General features: G+C 40.5%; 1 protein-coding gene across 2 annotated transcripts; it reads right to left on the minus strand.

Moving 5' to 3' along the window:
- Positions 1 to 1,091: 1,091 nt before the first annotated feature.
- On the minus strand, positions 1,092 to 18,177 carry Esco2 (establishment of sister chromatid cohesion N-acetyltransferase 2). 2 transcript variants are annotated; one of them, XM_055609809.1, is made up of 11 exons: positions 17,836 to 18,177; positions 16,692 to 16,769; positions 14,323 to 15,076; positions 12,929 to 13,019; positions 11,413 to 11,467; positions 10,258 to 10,384; positions 8,800 to 8,931; positions 6,655 to 6,744; positions 6,043 to 6,183; positions 3,936 to 4,096; positions 1,092 to 2,025 (listed from the first exon to the last, which is right to left on the minus strand). In XM_055609809.1, the coding sequence occupies exons 2-11, from the start codon at positions 16,754 to 16,756 to the stop codon at positions 1,875 to 1,877; spliced, it is 1,767 nt and encodes a 588-aa protein (XP_055465784.1). In that variant the 5' UTR covers positions 16,757 to 16,769; positions 17,836 to 18,177; the 3' UTR covers positions 1,092 to 1,874. The 2 variants fall into 2 exon arrangements, with proteins under 2 accessions (XP_055465784.1, XP_055465785.1); XM_055609810.1 differs by lacking the exon at positions 17,836 to 18,177 and adding an exon at positions 16,948 to 16,995.
- Between the last annotated feature and the right edge of the window lie 2,225 nt (positions 18,178 to 20,402).

Here is a 20,402-nt window from a genome sequence, read left to right on the forward strand (position 1 = left end):
AGTAAATGTGTTTTCTCTCAACCTTGTTTTATGTATAAAGTGAGGTTAAATTGGATTAGTTATTTGTCACAGTTCCCTGCAATTACCAGATATCATTCTCCGTTCCACTAGGGTCCTAGAACTTGGCTTCTGAGATGGAGAAGAGGGGTCCCATTTCTCTCAGGGGCAGCTAGAGCACTTCAGAGTATGCTAAGCTGGGGTGTGGAAAAGGTTTTCCGGAGTGTTACAGTTTAGCTCTTATAGAATGAGATCACAGGTGGTGTTCCAAAGCATAAGGCAATACCAAAGTGTTACACTTCTTGGTTAGGCTGCTGTGCTAAACACTGCACATGCAGGCTTTAGCCCATGCCTGGCCAGCTTGCAGCCAAGACACAGGCCAGGTGAGACAAGGCCTGCCTGGTGGAGGATGAATGATGAGTCTCAGGTGGTCTTGAAGTGAGAAGCACGTACCTTTATTCATATGAAATCAAGGGCAATATAAACCCTGGGCAGAGGGAGGGATTTCCCTCCCTCTGTGTTTGTAAATGTGTTTGATTCACCGGGCTCAGGTGTCAGAGATCCTTAATGGGCCCATCACAAGGGAAATACGGCACTTAATTATCCAATGGGGGTGGGAGGGATCTCCAAGTACGATTGAAGGTCAGTGCTGGAAGATCATCCTTATGGGGTGGGGCATTTCCAGTAATTCCTACATGCTTGCTAGGAGTTTCCTTATTAGGGAAGGGTCCAGCCTGTAATCTGCCCTAAGAGCTATGTGACCCATCTGGGGGTCACCCAGATGAGGGGAGATTTTTTTTTTTTTTTGAGAAAAGGCAGTCTTTCACCATAGACCAACATCATTCAACCTTATCTAGCAGAGCCCCACAACCATAATTATCTGCACTGGTGAAACTAGGTGGTGTACTCAGACTTGGCAACAGATAGAATTTTAAAAGTAATTAAGAAGCATTATCTTCTAGAATTTTCTTGGAGGTTCTTTTTGAGTATACCAAGCAACAGATCATTAATTAGCATATTGTCCATCAAAACAGCAGGAAAATGACATCAAATTGAAAGTTTATTTATGGAAAAATTAAGTGTATACACTGGGATTCAGTAGTTCTACCCACTCTTTCTCTGATAGGTCATTTTTAGTAGGTTTGCTCAAATGACAGGTCTTGCGTACTGGCCATAAAGCATGAACTAACTTAAATATAAAAATTGGCACTTTCAGTGAGATTTATTCCAAGTTTCTATAGAAACCCTAGTTTCCATATATCACTTATCAATGTACTTGTCACAACAAGTACTAGCATGTAATTCAAGTCCACTGTACTGATTTACTGTTCAGTCACTTTCTGCTCTTAAGATCCCCTCCAAAAGCAAAATTTGGAGATGTCATAAGTTTTAGGGTGTGGTGGTTAGGTATTTTGTACATAGTAAACCATCAAATATCAATATGGTAACACTAACTGTTGACTGATTGCTCACTAGCTGTTGCTACTGTTGGCAGGGAATCTGCTAATACAGTACTCATTTACAACATGATTGTAAAGAGAGAACGCTACAGAAGAATTCAGGAATTATCTCTCACTGCCCATGTTTAGATTTGCCTCTACTGATGGAGCATAAGACAATCATAGTCTAAAACTGTATTTGTGTGTTCCTTACATGGCCCAGGTTCTGCAGAAGCCATCTTGCTGCGAAGTTTTCAGAATTAAGAATTCAGAGTTAATCCAAAGATCTTTTTTTCTTTGAATCCCAAATAATTCTCAAAAATTTTATCTCTCAAATATATTAAAAACAAAACTGGTAATGTACATGTATACAAACCTTATAATTTTCATTCTGATATTAGTTTCTATCTAGCTGAAGTTTTCCACACAGTACTAGTTTTATGATTGCAATTGGCTTAAGCTATGAAAATTATATACAAGGAAATTAGGGGTGTTGCAGTACTTGGTTGCAAATAATTTGCCATCTGGTGTTGGGTCAGAAAATGCAATTTCATTAGTGCTGAGAAAACAGCCAAACATGAAGCAATTCCTACAAAAAAAAAAAAAAAAAAAAAGAAAAGCTCATTTATCACTAAAATCTTGGATTTCAATTAAACATATATTAAACAATATAAGTAACTGATTAAAACTACTATTTTTGGTACCAGAGTGCCTTGGATTTAGAGATGATGACTCTTGGCATTATCTCGGATGAGAAACTCAAAGGTTCTCAGGCTAGAAGGAGAAAGAAAACCAATTTCCTCAAGTTGTCTTCTGATTTCCACATGCATCTGCATACACAATTAGATCAGGAAGCTCTAAAAATTAACGAATTATCCTTGATGGGTTCATGGGAGGTGGTGCCCCATAAGAGGGAATAGGTTGCTTGGGCATGTTCTGAAGATGCTTTATGTTGTCCCAGCTTCATCCTGTATTTCCCTTTTTTTTGGTCCTGGACACCATGAGGGAAGTTGTTCTGCTCATCAATGCCCTCCCTGTAATAGTGGACTACTGACACTTTGAAATCATGAGTCAAAATAAACCATTCCAGCTTTAAACCATGTCAAGCACCCTGTTACAACCATAAAAAAGGCAAAACACTTCTTCAATGCTGTAGAAGACAATGAAGGGCTAAGAAATCATCCCAGGTAAATGGAGAGTCTAACAAGCCTGGACATGGTGCCAAACACTGTTAGATCCAGCACCTGGCAGGCTGGGCAGAAACGTAATTAGTTCAAGGATAGTCTGAGGTACATAGATGTCACACAGCATGAAAAAAAAATGAACACCTACTGTGGTGGGTCTCAACCTTCCTAATGCTGTGACCCTTTAATATAGTTTCTCATGTTGTGGTGTACCCTAGCCATAAAATTATTTTCATTGCTACTTCATAACTGTAATTTTAGAGAAGTAGTGTCTCAGTTCCTAAGACCACTGGAAATAGGTTCTTTCCAATGGTCACCACCTACAGGTTGAGAACTGCGGATCTAAAAGACATAACCACTATATGAAGTGACCATCATAAGAAAAAACAAAACAAAACAAAATCAAAACACTGCTGGAAAGGCATTTGAAATAAGTGGTGAAAATGAATAAGCTGGGCACAGTGACACATACCTATAATCCTAGCACTTGGGGAGGCAGAGGCAAGCAGGCAAATCTCTGTGAGTTCAAGGCCAGCCTAGTCCACAAAGTGACTCCAGGACAACCAAGGCTACACAGAGAAACCCTGTCTTGAAACAAAACATAACAAAACAGAAAAACAAATAAAGCAGGGGACTGAAGAGATGATTCCATGGTTAGAAGTACATATGTACTTGTGGTAGTTTCAAGAGAATAGCCTTTTAGGCTCACATATTTGAATACTCGGTCCCTAGTTGGTAGAACTATTTGGGAAGGATGAAGGAGGTGTGTCATTAGGAACTGGCTTTGCTATTTCAAAGCCCATGCTATTCCCAGTTAGTTTTCTCTGCCTCATGCCTATGGATAAGATGTGAGCTCTCAGCCACTGCTCTAGGACCATGCCTTCCTGCCTGCCTGCCTACTGATGGTCATGGACTCCAACCCCCTGGAACTGTGAGCCCCAATCTTTAGGAAGTTGCCTTGATAATACTGTTTTGCCACAGTAGTAGACAAGTAACAAAAACAGTACTGGTCTTGCAGAGGACCAGAGTTTGGTTCCCAGTACCTATATCAGGTGGCTCACAGCTACCTATAACTCCAGCTCTAGATCTAATATCCTCTTCTGGACTCCAAAGATGCTGCACTCACATGGTTATACTCACACAGACATACATACAAACAATATATCTTAAATCCAAAATAAAGTAGGCATGGTGGTGTGTGTTTGCAATTCTAGCACATGAAGCTGCAGAATCACTAGTTCAAGGCCAGCCAAGGGAGGTTCTGGGAATGCTAACAAGTCATGGTGCAAGGTCTAGAGCTGTTCTGTCTCCTTACCTGACAGTGTCAACCAGTCGCCTTGCAATGCGCTTTCTTCTTTTCAGTCTGAAGACCCAGATTCTACTTATCCCACAGATTGCAGGTTCCGGTACATCTGAACACCGCCAAGCTCTAGAACATTCTTTAGTGGAACTTGGTTCTGACAGGACACGAAATGCCTGCAATGACACAGAGCAGTGTCTACAGTTAAAAACACAGACAAGTTTACTTTAAAAAGCAAACAAAAATCCAAACTTTAAACAAAACCTGTTTATAGTTAATCTCCAAAAAAGGTAATATTCTGCTATTCCTTATATTTATATGTACAAGCGTTCTTTCTGTGTGTATGTATGTGCACTTGTGTGCCCGATGTCTGCAGAGGTCAGAAAAGGGTACTGGACCCTCTGGAACTGGAATAATCAATGGTCATGAAACGTGGGTTGACATTAAAGTAGAAAGCTTCTGCACAGGAAAGGAAGGACACAACATGGACAAAGACCACTTAGGAGAAAATATCTACAAACTGTATACACCATAAGGAATTAAAGTAAAAAATATAGAAGGAACTCAATTCAATAACAAGAAAGTAACACAAATTTTAAAATCAAACAAAAGTATTCAGCAAGATGGTTTAATAGGAAAAGCACTTGCTGTACAAAAATGACAACCTGAGTTTACTCCCAAGATCTCAGTGGAGAGAAGCAACCACACACATGCCAATTTCATACATCATGTACACAGTAATAATAAAGTAAAATTTATAAAGTGAGATGAGGACTTGACTTCCCCTTTTGAAAAAGACTTACATATGGCCCACAGAGGTTTGAAGAAATGCTCAATACTACTATCATCAAGGAAATGCAGGTGAGAATAAGAAAGTATCACAGCACATCTGTTAGAATGGTTGGTTATATGTAAAAGTAAAAAGTCTGGGCAAAGACAGGAAACAAAGAACCCATGTATGCAGCCTGTGGGAATCTTAACAGTAAGTAGTGGAAACCGTGGAAGTCTCTCAAAACAAACACACCAAAATTAAAACAAACAACAAAAACCATGACTCAGTGCTCCCACTTCAGGGTATGTCTCCATAATAAAAAGTGGGAGATTCATTGCAGCATCACACACAAAACTCAGGGCACAGAGTCAACTTGAGTGTTCCTCAATGAATAAAGAAATAAAATAGCCGCTGGTGAAATTCTATTCAACTATAACATGAAATCTTGACACCTGGGGCAAATGGATAGATCCAAAGGACATGACAAGTACAATCAGTCATCACAGAATGGCAGATCTTGCATAATCTAACAAATGCAGAATCTAAAAGTTGAACACATAGAAGCAGAGTAAAATGGTAGGAGCTAAAAAGAAAACTGTGAGGGAAGGTAGTAGTGGTTTGTCAATGTTTATTTAGACAGAGTTAAGTTCTGGAGGCCTCTACATGTTTATATGCTTGAATGTATATATGCATGTATGTATAAGGTATGTCCAGTATAGTTAAGCCAGCCCCAGTACAGAAGACTGAGGAGGAAGACCACAACTTCAAGGTCAACCTGATCAATTTGCAGAGAATTTCTCTCAAACTGTATAACCTACTGTTTTAATCTATGGTGACATTATAAATCAAGGCAGTTAACATTTTTATCACCATACTTATTTCCCATGAGGAAATCAAAGATGTCATTCGACAATTTTCAAGTATGTATACATGCATACACAGTACTGGGATAAAATCTAGAACCCTGTGCATGCTATCCAAATGCTCTACTGCTCCTTTGGTACTTTTGCTGTCAGTAAAAGTTGTCTGTTGGCATTCTCTCCCAGCATCAACTCTATTAAGGTATAACCAACAAGATAATGCATATCTGCTCTTAATTGATAAAACACAAAAGCTACTCTTTTCTAACTTTTAATAACAGGAAAACTGTTTTCTAGAACACCACTAATTAGTGTCTGAAGTAGATTTTAGTTGGGCATAGTGGCACACACATTTAATTCCAGATTTGCAAGGCGAAGGCAGGAGGATCTCTGAGTTCCAGGCCTAAAAGAGCTGGAGACTCTGCCTTTCATACATCCACTATGCTACTACATAATAACTTAGGACTAGATTCTTACATAGACAGCATACCTGTTTGATGGGTTCCGCAATTAAACATCCAACTACTCTCTTTTCATCAATAAAGAGGAAAGTTTTGGTTTTGTTTGGATACATGGGAACAACTTGCTGGAAGCCCAATTCCAGATCCACAAGTTCTTGGACATCTTCTACCTAAAGTGATAAAACCATAAAGTAAATTTGTTTAAAAAAAAATCACAATAAAAATTAAGTATGTGTATATCCTGACAAAACATGATCACCAGCATTTAGCTTCTTTTATGTCTATTTCCTAAATTTATATATTATCAGACTTATATCAAAATTCATACACACACCTGGTACTTAGGGAAAAGGGCCTAACAACATACTTTGAAGAATGCCTTTAACAGACATTCAGAATCCTAGTGGAGAGGAAGAATGAGAGTATGAAGCAGATTTATTTTAGCCTTATTTATTATTCCTGTTGGCAACATTCAACTCAGGAAACAGAAGCAACACCAACAGAGAACACATCTTACTGGGACTCTGTAAAAGCCACTATAAAGGCTTAGCTTATGCAACAAGAAGGCTGTTGGCACACCAGGAAAGCAGTTCAGTATGGTGGTTTTCTTAAGTGAGGAGAGGAGAAAAACAATCTCATACCTTTTTGATGGCATAACTTGGATCTTGTGGCAGGACCAACACGATCTTCCCATCCCAAAACTCTGCTACTACCCGTTCTCTTTTCCAGCCCTGCCAAAGCCAGGAAAGAGGAAAAATTATTCATTTATAAACAAAGTACACAAAATACTTTGGTTTAAAGATGTCAAGAAAGGCAAAATGGAGGTTCAGGCTTGACCACTCCTTCCTTGTATAGACCAGCAGTTCTCAACCTGTAGGTCAAGATCCTTTTCATAGGGGTCACCCAAGACCATCAGAAATATCAGATATTTACATTCAAATACATAGCAGTAGCAAAACCAGTTTTGAAGCAGCAACAAAAATAATCTTATGCCTGGGGGAGGAGGTCACCACAACATGAGGAACTGCATTAAAGAGTTGCAGCAATTCTCTCTGCAGTGACTATGCAGAATACCCATGGCTATTTAAGGCGCTGCAAACAAGGTACAAGTGTTCGGTCCTAACAGGACATGTATACCATTCCCTCTAAAGCCCAGAGAACATCGCAGAAGAGAAAAGAGAAAGAGCCAGAAAATGCCATCTTCTGCTTATGACACAGCAACTCTGATTCTGAACTCAAAGCAGCTGTAGCCTGCACTGGATCTGAATAAGAACTGCTAAATTATCTGAGACTGGGCAATAAGCCGAGTTACAAGACGTGAAAGATTATAAAAAGAAGATACAAATAAACTAAAGATAGACAGACAGAGGGAGACGGAGGGAAGATAAACCCAGAGACAGACAGAGAAAGAGAGAGAGAGAAGATAAACCCAGGTAATACTGAGGAACAAATGCTTTCTCCTTTCAGTAACTCAGCATAGGTCTGACCCTATTATCATGTTTGAATGTGAAATGTCTCCCACAGGTTACTGTATTTAAATACTTGTTCCCCTGCTGATAGTGCTGTTGGAGAAGGTTGTGCAATCTTCAGAAAATGGACCACCACTGGAAGAAGTGGACTACTGGGGGAAGGGACTAGGCATTGAGGTTTTACAGCTGGGTTCCATTTTCTGTCCACTCACTGCACAGTGTGACCAGCTGGCCTCCTATTCCTGACACCATGCCTTAAGTTGTGTCTTCACCATAGTGGGATGATTCAGTTCAACTATACTCCAGAATAAACCCTTCCCTCTTTGTCACAGTAGAGAGAGAAGCAATTAGTTAGCTCAACACAACACAAAGAAACGCAGAAACTCTCATTCATATATTCATTTAGCGTTTCTGTCCATATCCCTCTAAATGTGGAGAACCTTACAGGATGTAGTCCCGAAGAGCCTACTAATTGTGCTAAGTTCTCTACTTTCATGGTTTCTGCCAGTGAACCGTCTATGCATGTACATATGTGACAGGTGTGCACTGGCAATATCCTGTTATTTTCGTCCCTGTACCTGAAGAGTACATGGTCATCGTTTTGCCACTCTAATCCCAATCTTCTGCAGAGTGCAGGGATTTAATGTTGTACACTGGATTGCTAAATCTGAAACAGCATTATGTAACAACCTAAACTTTAGGCTTAGGTATAACTCCAGTCATGTTTGCCTATATGTAAGGACCTGGGTTTGATGCCTAGCACTGAAGGACGACAACAACAAAACAAAATAGCTAACTTTTTAATAGCATCAACCTCAAGTACTTATGTTTCCCAGGATTGTGTCTGTATGTGCCAGCCAGAAGAGGACATTGTGTGTCCTGCTCTATCATTCTCGGCCTTATTCCTTGAAACAGGGTTCTCACTGAATATGCAGACACCTAGCAGAGCCCAGAAATCCTTCTCGCTGGCCTGTGGCTCCTATGTAGCCATATCTGGTGCAGGAAGCACCCTGACTCTTTAAGTCAATAGCCTGATATGTTTGTATTTTTAAGGCATGGTTCACTCTTGCAGCTCAAACTGACAGACTGACCTGAAACTCACTATGTACCCAAGACCAAATATCAATATCAACTCACAATGATCCTCATACCTCAACCTTTTCCCAAATGATGGGACCACAGGTGGGAGCTAACGTGCCCAGCTAGCCTCTTCTGGAAGCAATGAAATAATTATGGATATACCAACAATTAATGCACAAAATGCGTCCTTTCATACAGTTTTACCTTTTGAACAAACTGAGAGACTTCTCAACTCACCACATACTTAATTCCCTCCAGAAATCTATGGTGATGCTGGAGATGATGCACTTCGTCTTCAGGGTTGGAAGCAGTATAGATCATGCCACAAGACTTACACAGAGTTGTCCCAAAATGTTTCTGACCTGCATCCTAAATTGAAGAACAAGCAGACAGCCAAACAAAATCATAAACATTGCCTCATTTCAAAGAGAAGGGAAAACATTTTGGAACTTCTGTATTAATCAGTGTTTTTTTTTTTGTCTTTAAGTTGTTTGGAGTGTTAAATTCTTTATCCTTCAATAGTAAAAATCTTTGCCTCAAGAGTTGATAAGGCTCTACCAACTCCATTCTCATAAAACATCATTTTAATTTCATTGGAAAAAAAGTCTGCTGGTTGTGCACCCCTTTAATCCTAGCACTCAAGGAGGTAGAGGCAGCCTGGTTTACAAAGCAATTCCAGGACTGCTAAGGCTACACAGAAAAACCCTGTCTAGAAAAAACAAACCCAACCCAAACAAACCAACCAAACAAACAAACAAAAAGAAGAAAGAAAATACTTAGATTCTGGATTATTTAAGACAGGGATTGGCAGTTTTTCTGTGAAAAAATAGAAGTAAATTCTTTAGGCTTTCAGGCCATGTGTGGTCATCCTGTTTGGGGAGGTTTTGGAACCTTTAGGAGGTATAGCTTCCCTAGGAAGTCTATCACTGCAAGACAGGCTTTCAAACTAATAAGACTTCTTGATGTTGTCTCCACTTCCTGTGTGAGGCTGAACTGGGACCAGCCAGCTTCCCACTCTGGCTGCCTATTATATTCTCCCCCCCACCCCCAGAACTAGAAACCCAAATCAACTCTTTCTTCTTTAAATCATTGTATTTTATCAAAGCAACAGAAAAGTAGCTAATATAGTCATATATTCCTTTCTTTGCTTTAAAATTTTCTGAAAGCCTGTCCTGGAGGCACAGGCTTACAATTACAGCTACCCCAGAGGCTGAGGAGGATTACAAGTTCAAGGCCAGCTTAAGCAATTTAAAAATAAAAAGCCTTGGAGGTGCTGTGTAGCTTAGTGGCAGAGTCTTACTTATCTATGAATGAGACTATTAGGCTCAATTCCTAGAACCAAAAACAAACAAAAACACTTAAAAATGTTAACTACATTTTTCAGCTTAGAGATTATTATAGAATCTGGATCCAGCCCATGGCCAGACTTTGCTAAACTTAATTCTAATTCAACATTGCAATTTCCATTGCATCTTTTGTTGATCAATACTTTTCTTACCTGGAATAAGCCATTCATAGCATTCTACTCACATACTAGCACTTCCCAAAACTATGAGCCCCAAAGTACTGGCTAACTTTGAAGGTTACTACAACAAAACTGGCAATTACAAATTTGGAAATCCACAACCAAAGATAACCATGCTGAAAGGCTGCCTGTTCTACATGCAGAGAGACCTTTGTTTTAAATTTACTCACAATGATGAATTGGTCCTTTCCTCCTTTATTTGTATCTCTGGAATTAATATTTTTCTGTACATTTGTCTGTTTCAATAAGTTAGTACATGCAGTAGATTCCACAGAAGACTGCTCTTCAGGTGGTGATCTAGAAAAGAGAAGGTTCACCCAGAAATAATCACTCAGAAGAACATAATGAGTAAATTCAGTGTCAATACTCAAATCCAGATTTGACTTGTAGCCAAAGAACTTTCTTCTGTAGGACTAGACATGACAGTTAGAAACCTGGTCTCAGAAAATAAGTTGAGCAGCAACTTAGGAATGCCACCCAAGGTTGACCTCTGGCTTCCACGGGAATGTGTATGTATGTGCACAAATGCCCACATAAATGTGTACACGTGTGCACACGCAGGTACGGACACAGGCACAGACGGGGAGAGTGAGTAAAAGAGAGAGAGGAAAGGAAAAGGGAGGGAGGAGAAAGAGAAGAGTAGGACAAAATTTCTTTGCTAAATACCTAGTCATTCAACACCGAATGGGTGAGAAAAAAAAAAATTAATGTTTTTAGAAAGATGTTCCGACAATACAAAACTTATACCTTCTACTCATCATGTTCTCTACTTACCCTTATCACCTCCCCTATCACACTACTTAGCTTCAGCTATGACTTATAACATTAAACTATTATTTATTTCTCTGACTATAATTTTTTCCATTTGTAAAACTAACATCTAGTCGATTATAAATGTTACTGTTAATATATTGTCATCTAAGGAAGGCACTATAACCCAATGGGCTTTTGATTCAAATGTGGATTGTATTCCTAGCTGTGGCACTGAGCACCCTACTAGCCGAGCAATAGTGGCTAAATTACTGTTTCCTCAGCTGAGAGGATTCAATACTAATATAATAGCATTTACCTTCTAGATTGTCCTGACGATAGTTAAGTAAAATAATAAACTAATCACTACAGGCCAGCTACTATGTAATAATGTAACAATTATCACTCAAGTCCATGGAAGATCTATTCCACCTCAATGAAAAAACTCTTGTCTCCTACTCTCAATATTATTCTTCTTTCACCTTAGTGATAAAGAAAAAAAAAGCCTTATAAGAGAGTAAAAGAAACCTATATAATTACTAAAATCAGGACATTAAAGCAAAAATAATTCCTACCTTTTTGTATTCACTGAAGAAACACTGAAGATGGGATAGACAGACTCAGGAGAAACTGTTAGGGGGAAAAGCAGCAATAGGTTGCATTACCAAATAAAATCTAAGCTTTGCCTCCTAAGACTGAAGATTAAGAAGAACAAAACATTTACATTACTTCAAGAGTCAACCATAATTAAACCAATGCCAAAAAGAGACAGGTAGGTGTATGGAACAAAAGAGACCAGAAATTGAATCTCACAAATAAAGCAATGGTAGTCTTTGACAAATGGTGCTAGAGCAATTGGGCACCATTCAAAATGAATCACCAATCAAAATGCAAATTATGCAGTAGTGGTGCATGCCTTTAATCCCAGCACTGGAGGGTGGGGGAAAGGCAGGTAGATCTCTATGAGTTCAGGCCAGCCTGGTCTACACAAAAGAAACACTGACTCATAAGAGAAAAAAAAAAAGTATAGAATAGATCTCGTAACCCTGGATTAGAGACTCATGGAATAGGAACTCATGCTAAAACAAGAAGAGGAAGACACACAGAAACAAATGTCTGTGCTCTTCAGTCCTGTCTGGAGAGAGGACCTGGAAGCAACATCACTCTAGTAACAATCATACTCAGAGCCCAGATCCTGATTTCTAAATACCATTCTCCAATAGAAGGACTCAAGGTTCGGTGGAGAAATCACTGATTCTGGGCTGGAGCAAAGGAAATACAGATAATAATGTAAATAGGACTGGTAAAATGCTCAGATAAATCATCTGAGGTGGAGGCCTGATCTCAAGTTCAACCCATGTAATCAAAAACAAAACAAAAACACAGATGCAGGGTTTGGTGTCTGTAATCCCAGTACTCCTAAGGTAAAATGGAGTAGAGAGGAAAATCAAAGAAGCCCAAAGGTCAGTTAGTGGGAATATGAAAAACAGAAACAAGAGACCCTGACCAAACAAGGTGGAAAACAGATAAGTCACTCCAGAAAGGTGCCCTCTGACCTCCACACATGCACCATGCCATAAGTGCACCAACAATCCCACATACAATAATAATAATAATAATAATAATGACAATAAAGAGAACTTAGGAAATTTAGAAATAACCAGAGCTTACTTAAAGATAATTATTTTTCTTCATTTGATGTGTTAATCTAAAAGCTCCTTTCCTGCTTTTCAAAATATGGTATTGCTTTACTATAGATAACAGTTCCCTAGAGATATTAGCTAGGCACCGTGGTGCATGCCTATAATGCTAACACTCAGGGAAGCAGAGGCAGGCGGATCTCTGTGCACTTAAGGCCAGCCTGGTCTACAAAGTGAGTCCAGGATAGCCAGGGCTACATAAATCCCTCTCTTGAAAAACAAAACAAAACAAAACAAAACAAAACAAAACAAGAGATGTTAATGGTAAGCACAGTAATTTTCAAAAAGGCACAGAAAATATTAGTGTATATATATATATATGGTTTCATATTGGTATGAACAATGAAGTATTGTTACAAGTTGCGGGATTAAGTAATGCAAATTTTCTTACTTGTTTTGCTCTCACCGAGTGAATTCTCTGAAGGAAAATTATGATTATCAAGTTTAGATTCCTTTGAAGAAATTACTGCACCTGAGGAATTCTGAAAATAATGAACAGGTTAAAAAAGAAAAAGAAAATGTCTAATTCTTAGTTGTTTTCTCAGCAGATTTATCATGTGTAATACTTTATACACAATTCAATTTTCAATCTTTTTTTTTTTTGGAAACTTCCTCTGCATTCATTGAATATGGATCATCTTTTAAATGTCAGCGAACAGACAGACATAGAGACTGCAATACTTATAAAAATGGGTGCTTCAAGGGTTGGAGAGATGGCACAGCGGCTTAGAGCTCTGGCTGTTCTTCCAACCAGGTTTGGTTCTCAGCACCCACAGAGTGGTTCAATTGCCTGTAGCTCCAGTTGCAGGGAATAGAGTTACCTTCTGTCCTGAGAGCACCATACTCACACACACACATATCTATCCAGAGCTCTCATACACACTAAAAGTAATAATGAAATCTTTTAAGTATACTTCCAGATGAAGATGGCGTAATGAAAATTCTAGACCTTTCTTTTCATTATTATGAAATTAACTTTAAGTTAGTGAAAAATAGAAAACGATACAGTTTCTCTTAAACTAAAAAGGGATAATTACCATCATGGACTATAAAAAACAATAACCAGGGCTTGAGAGACAAGTAGGTAGGTTGGTAAAGTTCTTGCTGTGTGGTATGAGAATCTGAGTTGGATCCCAGCATCTGATGGTGCTTATGATCTCTGGGCTAGGGAGTATACACAGGCAGCATAGGTGGATCCTGGGCCGATAAAGAAGCCCTGTCTCAAAAAAAGTCTCAAGGTAGGTAGCACCTGAGAAACACTTGCCATTGACCTCTTACCTCCATGTGTATGCATGCAGATGCATGCAAACATAAACACTGTAAACAGAAACCACATCCTGGGGTCATTGGAGGGAGTCTTGTCTATTAACAGTTCCTTTTTTGGGGGGGAGGGTTTCGAGACAGGGCTTCTCTGTGTAGCTCCGGCTGTCCTGGGACTCACTCTGTAGATCAGGCTGGCCTTGAACTCAGAGATCTGCCTGCCTCAGCCTCCACTGGGATTAAAGGTGTGCACCAGCACCTGGCTCAGTTCCTACTTTTTAACAGTAGCAGAGAGCTACCAAAGCAAAGTAGGAAATTCCACACATTCCAGAAAATACTAAGGTTAAAAGAGGTCTCACTTTTTTCTACCTGTTTTTACTTTCTGGTTTTATAAAGGCAGTCCTCCAAACTATAACGAAAATAAAATTTTATTTACTTAATATGATCTACATAATTAGGCACACATCATTTATATCTAAGCTTTATTAAACCACCAGCTGTTTTTAGATGATACATTTAACTTACCTTTCTTAGTTTCTCTTCATTTTTACTTCTTGCATCCAATAGCTCAACATTCCATTTCTCTTCCACTAACATGGCCTTTGGTACTTGCTCTGCCTCTGGAGCAGCATCTTCAGTCACCTCTGGTAACGGTTTTTCTTCCAGAGTTGATTTTTTAAGAGTGTTTCTTTTTCTAACAAAAAATGCTGCTCCACCCTGGAGTGTAACTTGTGGTTTTATTTTCTGGCTTAGGACTCGAGGAGTATTTGGAAAACAACTGTTCTCTTTATCCACAACTGGCTTATAGCTCACTTGATTTGGCTTGGCATTTTTGGCATTTCTTGACATAGTATTGATGTGCTTATAATTTGGTTGATATTTAGCAGTTAAACTCTTCTGTGGTTTTTTGTTCTTCTTGGTGCGAAGCGTTTTTTTCTGAATTTTTTCTGTCACACTGGGAAAAGGCTTATCCCCATTTTTAGTTGCTACACAAATAGATCTATACTCTCTTACCAACTTCCTCTGGAGTGGATTGAGGTAGTGCTTATCTTTATTGTAGAAAGATACAGCAGATAAAGATTTAAATAGTGAGCCGTGGTTTGTAAATGTCAACCTATTTTCAGTTGTTTTGCATGGACTTGAAGTGAAATGGCATTGGTAGGAGCAAGACTTTTCTTCCTTCTGATCACTGCTTTGACAAGTACGTTTATTAGGTGATGGAAAGAGATTCTCAGTAGTTCTTAAACTTAATTTGCTGGATGAAACATCTGTTAATAGGCTACAAAAAGAAATGAAACAAAGTTCATTGGTAAGTTCATGTTTTTCTTCATAATTTATTTACATCCACTAGTAAACTTCTCTGTACTAGTCATACAAAAAAAAGTCTTCTCCATTGTTTGACATATTCACATTATCTGTTTAACAGAATCCTCAAATTCTATCTTTATTTATTTTTTTAAATTTATTTATTTTCTTTTTTTTTTAATGTGCATTGGTGTTTGCCTGCATGTATGTCTATGTGAGAGTGTTAGATCTTGGAGTTATAGACAGCTGTGAACCACCATGTGGGTGCTGGGATTTGAACCTGGGTCCTCTGGAAGAGCAGTTGGTGCTCTTAACCACTGAACCATCACTCACACCCCTCTATCTTTATTTTAAAAGATTTATTTATTATTTACAGTGTTCTGCCTGCATGCCAGAAGAGGCACCAGATCTCAGTAAAGATGCTTATAAGCCACCATGTGGTTGCTGGGAATTGAACCCAGGACCGTTAGGAAGAGCAAGCAGTGTTAACCTCTGACCCATCTCTCCAGCCCTTAAATACATTTCCATTTCCAAAGACAACATTCCTAAGCTGGGCATGATGGCACACACCTTTAACACCCCCTCTCCCCCCTGCACTCAGGAGGCAGAGGCAGGCAGATCTCTGTGACTTGGAGGCTAGCCTGATCTACATATGGAGTTTCAGGACAGCCAAGACTACATAGAAAGCCCGTCTCAAAGAAAAAAAAAAAAAAGATAATATTCATAAAAGCAAACAGTCTTTACAGTGAAACTTTGATATACATGTATGTGTATTTCACAATCTATTTCTTTATCTGGGCTATATAAAAATTATTCTCCATTAGGTCTGAGCATGGTAGCACTGACCTTTAATCCCAAAGCACAGGTGACAAAGGCAGGAAGATCTCAATTACTTTGAGGCCAACTTGGTATTCAGTTAAGATTGTTTCAAATAGCTGAGGGTGATGGTGCATGGCTTTAATCTCCACAGTTGGGAGACAGAGGTGGGAAGTTTGTCCTGATCCCAGGACAGCCAAGGCTACAGAGAAACTCTGTCTAGAAAAACTATTAAAAACAAAATAAAACCAAAAAGCCAAAGGGATGGTGTTTTGGAGGTATGGCCCAGCTGTTAAAAAGCGCTGGCTGCAGCCAGGGCTTGATGGCAAATGCCTGTAATCCCAGCATTCTGGGAGGCAGAGGCACTCAGATCTCTGAGTTCTGAGGCCAGTCTGGTCTACAAATCAAGTCCAGGATAGCCAAGGTTACACAGAGAAACCCTGTCTCGAAAAAAACAAAGCACTAGCTGCTCTTTCAGAGTACCCAGGTCTGAGTCCCTGCACGTGATGGCCCACAGTCTATAACTTCAGTCCATCTACGGGCCCTGCATACATGTGGTACAGACATACATGCATATAAAATAACCACATGTACCAAATAACTTAAAAAAAAAACATACAAATTATTCTCCATGTATTTTTTTTCCAGTTAGCCATTAAAATACCCTATGATAATAAATTTTCTTCAATAAACTGTCTTCTTGAGGCCTTTTGTATCGCTGACAAGACTGGATTTTTCTTTCTTACAGAGTTCATGTATAGGTTAAGACCTACCTATCATCATCATCAGCACTCAGAGTATGTTGTTTCCTCTTCCTTGGAGTAAAAGCTGCCATCATTTTAACTAAAATCCTAAAAGCAATCAAAAGGTCAGCATTATAGTCAAAGTCATCAAGTGGATAGAAAATGCACTATGTCAAAATGGTAATTTAAAAATCTGAAAAAAATTGAAAAAAATACCCAAGGGAAAAACTGTTTTGAGATAGAGCCTCACATAGCTGAGGTTAGTCTCAAAGCCAAACTCACTCACCCTGCGGCCAAGGACGAACTTGAACTTTTGAGCTTTCCAAGGCTGGGATCACAGGCTAAGCCAAGAAACAGATTTTAAAAAAACAAACAGCAACCAAAACCAAACCAGGCCGGTGTGAGGGTGCCAATGGGAGGCTCAGGCAAAGGTCTCCTTAGTTTGAGGCCAGCCTGGGCCACAGAGGTTTCAAAAAGAGAAGTAAAGCAGTAAATAATTTTAACAGAGACTTAAACAGTGCTAGAGGAAGGAAGGGAAGGAGGGTGGGCTGGGCTGCAGTACAGTGGATGGGAGCGGGAAAACATACGCCTCACCTGCGCATTTCCCGCGGAAAGGTGAGCCTACTAACGAGGGCAGAGGGTCCCTAATTAGGGCTGCACTTCCCTCTAATTAAGCTAATCACGTGAAGTTTCAGCACTCCTGGTGCCCTCCTTGGCACCGGTCCTCCTTCCACCCTGCCCAGCGATGGATGCTCGCCTCCCCGGCTTCCCTCACACCTCATGCCTCCTCCACATCCATAGCGCTCTCAGACTAGCTGAGCGCTCGGCGAAGCAGAGCCCGTGCGGCCCCTTCCTAGGAATCTGAGCGAGGTAGTGTAGGAAGGACCGGCCTCTCCCCAGGTCCCTCGCGGGAGCTTCCTTATTCCTAAACGACCCGACCCTCGTCGGGCTGCTGCGGAGATAAGCCTCTGCCCGGAGGGAGATGATCTCTCGAATATTCTCTCCTTCCCTTCCCCTCCCCTCGGCTCGGTGTGTCAGTCCCACAGAACTCCACAGCCTCCAAGCTAACCACACGCCGCGGGGATCCGGGAAGCTGCCACCCGGAGCCCGAGCCCCGCGTGGGGGCGCAGGCAGAGCGTGCCCACACCCGAGGCCCCTTGCCCCGTGACGTTACCCGCGTTCCTCAGTCTCCCTCTGGCTCGGCGTCCGCCCGGGCCGGGGAACCCCGCAGAGAGCTCTCCGCACCTCAGGAAGCCCACGACTCTCCTCACGGGAGCCCGGCGCTCGGCCAGGGCGTTCAAATTCACGCGCGCTACTGGAGACCAGCGCCGCTGCGCTCCGATTCGCCGCTGCGCAGCACCGCCCAGGGCCTGCGCCGTGATTGGCTCCTCCCCAGTCCCGGCCCCGCCCTCAGGGGGAGGTGGTCGCCGAGATTCTCCCGCTCTTGAGGGGCGAAGCGGTGCAGGGAAGCCTCGTCTCCTGAAATCCTGCAGCAGCTTCTAGCTCCGGGCTGCCGGCCTGTGTAAGTGCCTTCTGGGAATTGTAGTTTGTGGATTAGAGGACTCGGAAGTCCATCTGAGGTAGTCTGTTTGGTGTAAGCAGCTGACATAAAGTGATTAGCGCCAAGATACTGAAGGCTCTTCTTTTTCATGATTTTTTTTTTTAAAGTCAACGATATTTTAGGTTTCCATTTCATTATAAATTTTAGGTGTTAGATACTTTACTTTTCATTTCTATTTTTTAAAGATTTTATTGTTTTTGATTATGTGCATGTCTGCGAGTGGGTATGTGCACGTGAATGCAAGGACCAGCAGAGGCCAGAAGAGTTGGATTTCCTCGATTAAGTTTTAGACATTTGTAGGCCACTGAATGTGGGTGCTGGGAATTGAACTCAGGTCCTCAGCAAGAGTTGTATGTTCTTAAAAGCTGAGTTCAGTATCTCCAGCTTGGTGCTTTCCGTATTTTATTTCACTTGTTCCTCATCACAATCCATGAACTTTGTGTTACCATTCCTACTTTACAGAAAAATAAAATGAAGGCATGGACACAATTGCTATTTATGGGCAAGGCCTGGGACACCTCAACCTAGCACTGCTTTTATCATGTGTCCTGTGGCAAGCAGAAATGCTCTAAAAGCACCCACAGGCTTCTAAGGAATTATCAGCATCTAGCAGTCTCAGACACGTTTAGTTCTAAATAAGTTTAATTAAGTGGTGCCCTTCTTCAAAGCTGACTGGAATGAAAGAACAAATGAGTAACAATTTAGTTATTAATAGTTTGGGCTTTTTTTTTCTCATGATTTGTGGATGGGTCGGTCAGTTTCTTTGTTAGAAGATAGAGTGAAAGTTTCCATTGGGCAACGGTAGAACAGTATGTTTTCTTGAGGGAGATGTCTTTGAAACTGAGGCCTCACTACCCCAAACTTGGCTACAACTTAAAATCAGCCTCTGTTTCCTGAGTTCTAGAATCCTGACTGTAATAAGGCCCAGACCTTAATACAACCGACTCCATGACAGAAGTACCATTCAGGCTCTAAACCTCAGCATGTAGACAGCACCACCAGCCAAAGGAAAACAAAGACCTAATCCATCCAAGTCCATAGTTCTGGGAAAGTCTCTAAATGCACTAATCTTGCTTTTTGGCTTCTGTAGTTCCACTTCTGGCTGTTTTTGCTAACTGAAGTACGTCAACCCAGAACACGGCTTTTGTGCTTAAAAGCTCACACTGGGATCTCAAACACCTAGTGTTGTAGCAAGCCAGCAAATAAAGACTTTCTATTAGTTTAACCCTGCGTCTGAGCAGTCTTCTCTGGTGAATACTCCACAATACTGACCAATACTATGAGACCCAGAATAATAGTGGTTTTGTAAAGTAAAACAACCAGAACAACAGGGAAAACTGGTTAATAAGAGACTATGACTAGTTTCTTTTTTGAATGAGTTAAAGCCAAGAGACTTCGTTATCATGAAGGTTCTACTTGACTGGAATTTCCTGTTTGGGGGAAAACTAAGGCTCTGTAAGGATTTTAAAACTTCAGTTTTTGTAGCATTTTGTGTGGTCTAACTTGTTGGAGGGATTCAGTCCGAAATGGAATGTTTACTAGCAATAAGAAAATATTATCAAGTCAAACCTAGGCGGCATGGGAGCATTTTACAAATTCATAGCAAGAGGTTCTGAAGTTCAAAAGTTTGGGATTTGGTTACTCTTGTAGGTAATAAAGGGCAGACATTAGATTTAGTCCAAACCCCAATCAGCATTCTGCCTCTGGGAAGTAACAATAACAATTCATTTGAGTACCTTCTATGCCCAACAACTTAATTGTGGCAGGGCAAGACAGTGCAGAGGTTCCTCCACCTTGTATTCTTGCTGAGGCCATCTCAGGTTTAAACAGAGTTTAATAGAAAATCACCCAGCTCTTATTCTGACCAGTTTGGTCAAGCCAACAAAGGAAAAAAACAAAACAAAAAGCAACAACAAAAACCTCAAGTAGTGGGAGAGGGACTTTCATCTATGATAAAGGCAGCTTCTGTATTCAAGGAGTCTATTATTCGGTGGAGGGGGAAGACAGATAAGGAGCAAGGAACAACTCTCATGCCCGCTTAGTAAAGGCTCTGAACATAAGGTCTGCCTACAGCATTTCTCCTTTATGGCTTCAAACAAGATGTAGTTTCCCGCTAATTTCCTTCAACCAGTCGCTTGGGCGCAATCCTCAAAGTCACCGGGTCACCTGCTCTCCCGCCA

This window comes from Psammomys obesus, unplaced genomic scaffold (genome assembly GCF_907164565.1).
Source record: "Psammomys obesus unplaced genomic scaffold, mPsaObe1.curated_primary_1811, whole genome shotgun sequence".
NCBI classification, from domain to species: domain Eukaryota; kingdom Metazoa; phylum Chordata; class Mammalia; order Rodentia; family Muridae; genus Psammomys; species Psammomys obesus.

Bases quoted from the DNA above. Each gene is read 5' to 3' on its own strand.
- Esco2 (XM_055609809.1), bottom strand. From the start codon at position 16,756: ATGATGGCAGCTTTTACTCCAAGGAAGAGGAAACAACATACTCTGAGT. The intron at 6,745-8,799 runs GTGAGTTGAGAA...TGGCTTTGGCAG, and splicing joins TGGAGGGAATTAAGTATGTG to GGCTGGAAAAGAGAACGGGT. The intron at 6,184-6,654 runs GTATGAGATTGT...TTATCACTTTAG, and splicing joins CAAGTTATGCCATCAAAAAG to GTAGAAGATGTCCAAGAACT.